The sequence below is a fragment of the Prionailurus bengalensis genome, chromosome A3 (genome assembly GCF_016509475.1).
Source record: "Prionailurus bengalensis isolate Pbe53 chromosome A3, Fcat_Pben_1.1_paternal_pri, whole genome shotgun sequence".
In the NCBI taxonomy this organism is placed as follows: domain Eukaryota; kingdom Metazoa; phylum Chordata; class Mammalia; order Carnivora; family Felidae; genus Prionailurus; species Prionailurus bengalensis.
Window position 1 is genome coordinate 6,552,906 of NC_057354.1, and position 8,434 is coordinate 6,561,339.

The window sequence follows — 8,434 nt, forward strand, 5'->3', positions numbered from 1 at the left end:
GTGCTCCCTTATTTATTCAGTCATTTATTAATGTGGACTCATGGATATTTTATACTTTGAGTATAGTCCAATACTACTTTGGCCCTTGGGATCCCTTTCACATGGCTCCTGTTTTAGGTGGGTTTTTGTTGTTGTTGTTGTTTGTTTTTTTCTTTGGTTGGTTGGTTTTTTTGACCTACTCCCATCATTGTGGGTGTGGTGTTTGAGCACTTCCCTGCATCTGGCCCTGTAGGATGCTGCACCTCATTTTGTAGATTTCCTGTCTCAGTCCTAGAATCAGCCATTTCTCCAAGGAGCCCTGGTTCCTTTTATGGGAAAATGGAATTAGAAACCAAGACCTGGGTGCAAGATGTGCTCATTGCTAGTGGGGTGTCATGTCTTCTCCGTGATCTCAGCTGACAGAACAGGGACTAATCTATGTATACACATGTATCTGTATTTTTATCCATTTGCATCTATATTAAGCAAAACATGAGTCCATTACCACAGGATTCATTCTACCCTCCTCCCCTTGTTTATCTGTAACCTCTCATTGCAGCCTTGAAAAACCTGAATTCTGCTGTCCACCAACAGTTTGATTATTCAGTGCCAGTGTCCATGTGCAGTGGTATCCGAATGATTAACCAGTTACCCCAGTGGGGAAACAACTAGATGCATTTAAGATTCACCTGTATCTTTTCAGGGTGCGGTAGCTCATTTTTTATTGCTGAATAATATTTTGCAGCATGGCTACAGTACAGTTTATCACTTCACCGATTGAAGGGTGTCTTGGTTGCTTCTAGTTACTGGTGATTATGAATAAAGCTGCTATAAACATCTGCATGCATGTTTTTGTGGGTCGTACGTTTTTAGCAGATTTGAAAACTAGCTTGTGTGGTGAGATTATGTGTAACTTTATAAGAAACTGTTAAACCGTCTTCCAAAGTAGCTACACCATCTTTGCATTTCTACCAGTGAGTGTGCCCCTGTTCCTCCTCCTCACCAGCGACTGGTACTGTTTTGGAGGTTAGCCCTTCTTATTGGCGTATGTGGTAACTCATTGTTTTAAATTGTAGTTCTCTAGTGATCTATGACAGGTATCTTTTCATGTGCTTATTTGCCATGTGTATCGTCATCTTTGCAGTGCCTGTTCAGATTTTTTGCCCATTTTTAATCAGGTTTTTGGTCATTTTGAGTTGGAAGAGTTCTTGTATATTTTGGATACAGGTCCTTTATCCCACACGTTTTACAAACGTTTTCTCCCAGCTGGTGGCTTGTCTGTTCATCTTCTTACCTGCATCTAATCTTAACATCCAACATAATTGGGTTTTTGGTTTGGGTTTTTGGTTTTTACCCTATGGATTGTGCTTCTTCTTTATTTTGGATGAAATTACTTGTTTGAAGAAGTAGAGTGTCTTTGGGCAGTTTTTTTGTTGAATCAGCAGATGATGGGTGGTTACTTTGATTACACTCATTCTTTCTTTTTGGCATTGATGGAAATGGTGTTACTTTCAGGTGGTTGTACTTGTGAATTCACAGCACGAGTGGTGAATGACCCTTTGGTGTGGTCTCAGGAAAATGGACATACTATTTTAAACTTAATGTTAAATGTTTGCTTTGTGGATAAGTAGAAATAGATTCATCTTATTACTTTCTTTTTTTTTTTAATTTTTTTTTTCAACGTTTTATTTATTTTTTTGGGACAGAGAGAGACAGAGCATGAACGGGGGAGGGGCAGAGAAAGAGGGAGACACAGAATCAGAAACAGGCTCCAGGCTCTGAGCCATCAGCCCAGAGCCTGACGCGGGGCTCGAACTCACAGACCGCGAGATCGTGACCTGGCTGAAGTCGGACGCTTAACCGACTGCGCCACCCAGGCGCCCCTCATCTTATTACTTTCAAAATATTAGCTAACCAAATTAGTTGTCTTATTTAATTGGCAGTTGATATTTCTACTACTACGTTTTGTTCAATCCAGATGGAGTTTATGTTGGTGTAAGCAGTAGTTATTTGAAAGAAAAACTTGGTTCTTTCTAGATTCTATAGTAGTTAGAATGAATATGTATGCACACTGTTTCCCTTTTCTGATTAATTCAAATAAAAGTAAGTGTAGAGAAATGTTGGGGCCCTTTATACGTATTCACAGTGTGATGTGGGAGGTGTGAAGGAGGCGGCTGCTGGAGAGCCCTGGTTGAACTAGCTCCTTGGCCTTGATTTGAGCGGAGAAAATGCCTTGCCCTCAAGAATCTAGTATGTGATCTTTATGTCAGTAGCTCAGTTTGGTGTAGAAGAGCTCTCTTTGCCTCCACTTTCAGTTTATTATTTTCTAGATTTTGTTCTCTGGCTTTTGCCTGAAAAAAATGAAAACATTTCTTCTGACCATGATATTTGCTTTTTACAGCAATTTGTCGAGTAGAACTTTTTGGTGTAAAGCAATGTGTTCAGTTCTGTCTAGTGGTTGCTTTGGAAAACCTTTCTTCAGCCAGAGTGGGTGGCTCAGTCAGTTTAAACGTCCGATTTCGGCTCAGATCATAATCTCACAGTTCATGGGTTCGAGCCCCACACCAGGCTATGCTAACATCTTGGAGCCTGCTTCAGATTCTGTGTCTCCCTCTCTCTGCCCCTCCCTGGCTCACGCGCTCTCTCTCTATTTCTCAAAAATAAATAAACATTAAAAAAAAAACCAACAAAAAAACACCTTCAGCCAGAACTAAACATACTCTTTCAATACGCTGATAACAATTCTTATCCTTTTGCTAAAGCAGATTCTGGACTTGCTAGAGCTCTCCTTGGCTGAGATGAAAAGAAAACTATCAAAAGGACTGACGTGCTGTGTGTGCTTTTTTTTTTTTTTTAATTTTTTTTTTTCAACGTTTATTTATTTTTTTGGGACAGAGAGAGACAGAGCATGAACGGGGGAGGGGCAGAGAGAGAGGGAGACACAGAATCGGAAACAGGCTCCAGACTCTGAGCCATCAGCCCAGAGCCCGACGCGGGGCTCGAACTCACGGAGTGCGAGATCGTGACCTGGCTGAAGTCGGACGCTCAACCGACTGCGCCACCCAGGCGCCCCCTGTGTGTGCTTTTTAAGCTGAGCAATGAATACGTATACCCCCAAGTTTAACACTATGTAACACGCAAACGTACCTGCTTTTAATTTTTTTTTCAAGATTGTTTTTTCCCCTTAAATTTTGAGTTTCAAACAAATGCTTGTGTTATAAATTGATCTTGGTTTTTAAAATGGGAATTAAAAAAAATGGGAACGGACTGTACTTGAAAATTAAAAAAAAAATTTAATTGTTTACATGTCTGACTCGCTAATTTGTGCCAGTTTTTCAGTTGTTATCATCATTCATTGCTACTAGTATTTCTAGCTCATCAGTTTTCCCCCCTGTCCTTCAATGTCCTATCTGCCATATTAGCAAATAAATAACTTAGTATGGAATACTCGTATTTTATGCTAAACATGAATTTGGTTCGAAAAAAATTTTTTTTTGAGTCCTCAGTTGTTCCTAGCCTTAAAACCTATAAAACATATTAAAATCGATGTTGGCTTTCCTTTCAAAAGAGATGTCTAAAATTGTGTTATATAGGGGTGCCTAGTTGCCTTAGTCGGTTAAGCATCTGACTTTGGCTCAGGTCATGATCTTGCAGTTCACGAGTTGGAGCCCTGAGTCGGGCTCTGTGTTGACAGTTCTGAGCCTGGAGCCTGCTTCCGATTCTGTGTCTCCCTCTCTTTCTCCCCCTCCCCTGCTGGTGTTCTCTCTTTCTCTCTCTCTCTCTCTCTCTCCCTGTCAAAAATAAATAAAAACTTTAAAAATAAAATGTGTTATATAAAATGTGTGACGCAGATTTTCCATACTTTTTGTTTCCGTAGTATATCACGGAGTTGGCAGATGCCCTGTCTTATTGTCACTCAAAGAGAGTCATTCATAGAGATATTAAGCCAGAGAACCTGCTCCTCGGTTCAGCTGGAGAGCTTAAGATTGCAGATTTTGGATGGTCGGTACATGCCCCATCCTCCAGGTATGTAACCTTAGAGGTGGAACTTACTTAGTGTTTAGCAAAAGCCTTCGGGGCTTTCAGGAATGAAATAGTCAAATACTTAAGGATAGAAATGTGGAATTGGGGCTGGTCACAGTTACACATAGTTGGGAGAAACCTAGGCCCATTAAGTATCTTTGAGAATATTTGATTCTCCTACTGTTGTGGGGTTATTGTGTCGTAGGCCTGGGTTAAAGATGCTTCATGTCCTCAGAGGCTAATGAAGGGGACATAAGGGACAAGTGAAGGACAGAGGAAGTGCAGGATGTGTTGGGTGGTGATGCCTGGGGCAGTGGTGAAGTGGAAACTCCGCTGCTTCCTGGACAGGAAACTGGTTTCAGAGGGCCACACACAGAGCTCTAGAGCTGAGGGCACAGAGCTTTGGAGAATTAAAAGAAAAACAGATTTTATCCAAATTGGTTTGGATAGAATTTTCCAGGTGGTGGTTGGATTCTCTGTGGTGTGCTTTTGTCAGTAGCATAGTCCTTTCTCGTCCCCTCTTAATAGAGAGATCTTAATTTTGCGAACAAGAACTAAAATCTTCTGTACTGTTTTAATTTAATTTGGGTCTAATTAAGATTTTGAAGCCTCGTGAGGTGGTAGGGCATTAAAAACCCTCATCTACTGGTAAGTTTGTCAACTTTGGCAAAGGACTTGAAAAATCATAGCCATAATACTTTATACATTTTTTTAAACCACCTATATCTTTTAACCTAAAATAGATGACGTGGTGGAGGTGGGGAGCTTTATTTTCGCCAGATCACTTGTAATTGTTCGCAGCAGTGCATTGAATCTGCTGTTGCAGTGTCTCCTTTTTTTTTTTTTTTTTTTAAAGCTGGTTGTCTGTCACTAGTGGGAGCTGTTGGCACCTAGTGAGGCAAATGATGATGAAGAATTGTAGGCTTTGTAAAATCGCAGGGCTAAACTGGACCTTAACCTGTCCGGTGGTGTCATGTGATGGGAAAGGTAAACGTCCTTTTCAGAAAGGATACGCCAGCCATGTCGCCCCACCTCCCCAACACGAGTAACCATAACAGCTCCCGGGAGTGCTGTCGTTGGAGGAACCTGCTGACTCGGCCCCTTTTCAGCATCTCCGTGGTGATGAGGGTTTCACGTGTGCTCTCTGGGTGCCGGGTGTGCTGAGCATAGGGCCCGTGTGACCCCCTAGGAGAGCCAGTGGCAAAGAATAACTGATAGGAAGCAACGAAGACATGCGTGTTCGCGCCCGGTTGATGTTTGCCACCCCCACCGTATTTCTGGCCTTTGGTAGAAACACGCACAGAAGTGCCGAATCGGCGGCTTGATAGCTCCCGTCTAGGGCCTACATGCAACAAGTGCCAACATTTTGCCATATTGGCCGTGTCGATTTTTTGGTGAATAGACCAAAGTAAGTAAATTTTCAAAATTATATTGCAGACATTATGCTTCATTCTCTGGCCACTGTGGGATGAATCTCCTAAAAATAAGGACATTGTCCCTATAATCACGACCGTTATCACTCCTCAGAAAATTAACAGCCTTGTCAATAGCTATTTAGTCCATGTTCACATTTCTGCAGTTGTCCACAAAATTTAGAGCTGCTCTTTAAGTCAGAATCCAACTAAGGTCTGTCCATGCATTATATTTGATTGTGTTTCTTTTGTCTAAATTTAAACCAGTTAGTTGCCTCACAATTTAAAATGGATTTTTCGGGGCACCTGGGTGGCGCAGTCGGTTGAGCGTCTGACTTCAGCCAGGTCACGGTCTCGCGGTCCGTGAGTTCGAGCCCCGTGTCGGGCTCTGGGCTGATGGCTCAGAGCCTGGAGCCTGTTTCCAATTCTGTGTCTCCCTCTCTCTCTGCCCCTCCCCCGTTCGTGCTCTGTCTCCCTCTATCCCCCCCCCCCCAAAAAAATGGATTTTTCTTTTTTATCCCTTTTTTCCTTTTTTATTTAAAACATTTTTTTAAATGTTTATTTTTGAGAGAGACAGAGTACGAGTGGGGGGAGGGCAGAGAGAAAGGGAGACACAGAATCTGAAGCAGGCTGCAGGCTCTGAGCTGTCAGCACAGAGCCCGATGTGGGGCTTGAACTCAGGAACCACGAGATCATGACCTGAGCCACCCAGATGCCCCTCTTTTTTTTTTTTTAATGTTTGTTTATTTTGAGAAGGGGGGGAGGGGCAGAGAGGAAGAGAGAGGACCCCAGGCAGGCTCCACACTCAGTGTGGAGTCTGACACGGGACTCGGATCCCACGAAGGTGAGATCATGACATCAGCGGATGGCAAGAGTCAGATGCTTACCCACCCATGCGCCTCTAAAATGGATTTTTCTGATTGTGGTGTCACTTATCTTGGTCCTTTATCTTCTGTGGTTGCTGAGAACTGGAAGTAGGTCTAAGGACCTGAACAGTACTTTTGGCAAGAATACTTCCTAGGCCACCCTCACGTTTCAGTGTCTCTCTTGTACCACTGATGTGTCAGAAGGCAGCATGGATCTGTCACGCCAAAGCTAGTGTTTTCACAGTGGGACAGTTTTTTAGTTTTTTGTCACTAATGTCACAGGACCGTTAAGCTTTTTAGCATCTCTATAATATAAAAACAACTATGGCACTCCAAATTGTATTTAGAGAGAGCTTTCCTTTTCCAGCTACTTTGATATAGTAGTGATACTTTTCATCACTTACGGAGGTTCTGGAGTGGGACAAACTTGGGGCGTGGCTTGGTTGCTAGCTGCGTGATCTTGCACATCTCCCTCAATCTGTTTCTTGTCTGAAACTGGGGATTTAAATAGTTTCTGCTTCATAGCCTAGGATCTGGCCTAGGAAGGGCACTCCGTCAATGTTAGTGTAATCGTTAATGACGTTTAGCAGCAATTAGGGTAATAAAAACAGGTGCATCGACCCAAGCCTTCCTCCATTTTTAGGAGAACCACCCTCTGTGGCACCTTGGACTACTTGCCTCCGGAGATGATTGAAGGCCGAATGCACAACGAGAAGGTGGATCTCTGGAGCCTTGGGGTACTCTGCTATGAATTTCTAGTTGGGAAGCCTCCATTTGAGGCGAGCACATACCAAGAGACCTACAAAAGAATATCGCGGGTAAGACCTTAACGAGAACTGATCCGTTGCTTCTTCTCGAATTCTTATCAGCCTTCACCTTGGCCCTGAGCTGAATATTCATACTGTTCTGTCTTAAGCCGCGTTTTGTGACTGTCACTTGTCGTACTCCAGGTTGAATTCACATTCCCTGACTTTGTACCGGAGGGAGCCAGGGACCTCATCTCAAGACTGTTGAAACATAATCCCAGCCAAAGACCGACTCTCAAAGAAGTACTTGAACACCCTTGGGTCACGGCAAATTCATCAAAACCATCAGGTAGCCAAAAAAGCAAAGAATCAACCGGCAAACAATCTTAAGAATCCTGCAGGGGGAGAAATCCACGAGGCCCAGCTGGCGACACTGTTGACGGCCTGGCCGTGACCCATGACCGAGGGCACTGCAGACAAGGGCCCACCGAGCAGGCGGTGCCTCACCCTCCCCGGTCAGTCCGCTTCCGCGAACAGTGCACTCTGGAGTGAAAGTAGCCGCAGGACTTGTGGCCACTTCACAGTCCGGAGGCGAAGTTCACCTGCAGCCTCCCCACGGCCTGTCTCAAGTAGGGTGTCCTTGTGGAAGGCAGCTCGGGGCCCGACTGCGGGGAGAGTGGCCACTCCGCCCCGACTCCATCGGTGAAAGAGGGTGCAATGACCATCCGGTCCCTACGTGTGCATCTGCCTTCCTCGGTGGCCAAGCCTGGGAAAGCTGTCAGGATGAACATGTGATTCTTTCTTTTAACTGTCAAAATAAAGATTTCTGTATAGACTGCTATGTCATTTCCCTGGCATCCCTTCAGGACTGTTCGGTGTCTGTCCCACACTTGCGCCAAGTGGACGTGGTTAAGGACCAGATCAGGCTTAAGCCCTCGGTGACTGTACACTCGAACGCGTGCTCCACCTGTGTCTTGGGGCTGGCTGGATGAGACCTGTCTCTGCTGTTTCTAAATGTCAAAGGGCTGATCTTTCCGTGGTTTTGATGCTTTATTTATACAGTTTTGGTGAAGCACAGTAAGTCACATATAAAATGATTAAAGTTGTCACGTGTCTAACCTTGAAATTATAATGCATTTTCCAGTTCATTCTACCCTTTGGGAAATGCTGGGCTAAGCGTGGGCCCGCTGGGAAGGCGGGAAGGCCCCCCAGTGGTGCTGTCAGGGCTCTGGAGCCGGGCTGGCCTGTGAACGCACCTGCCCTGCGACGACTGGGGACAAAGCAGTAGGGGTGCCCCTGACGGTAGCGGGGACAAGTCAGGGAGCTGGCGAGCTGTGATGGGTAATTAGGTAGGAGAGGCATCCAGGGAAAGTGACATCTGAACTAGGCTTGAAGGGCGGGGAGGACT

General features: G+C 44.5%; 1 protein-coding gene across 2 annotated transcripts in view; it reads left to right on the forward strand.

The window, feature by feature from the left end:
- The window catches only part of AURKA (aurora kinase A), a 21,620-nt gene extending 13,468 nt beyond the window's left edge, over positions 1-8,152 (forward strand). For both annotated transcript variants that reach the window (XM_043553634.1, XM_043553633.1), the window contains exons 7-9: positions 3,857-4,005; positions 6,924-7,098; positions 7,231-8,152. In XM_043553634.1, coding sequence (XP_043409569.1) covers positions 3,857-4,005; positions 6,924-7,098; positions 7,231-7,416 — 510 coding nt within the window. In that variant the 3' untranslated portion in view covers positions 7,417-8,152. The remainder of the gene's footprint in view (positions 1-3,856; positions 4,006-6,923; positions 7,099-7,230) is intronic.
- The last annotated feature ends 282 nt before the right edge of the window (positions 8,153-8,434 follow it).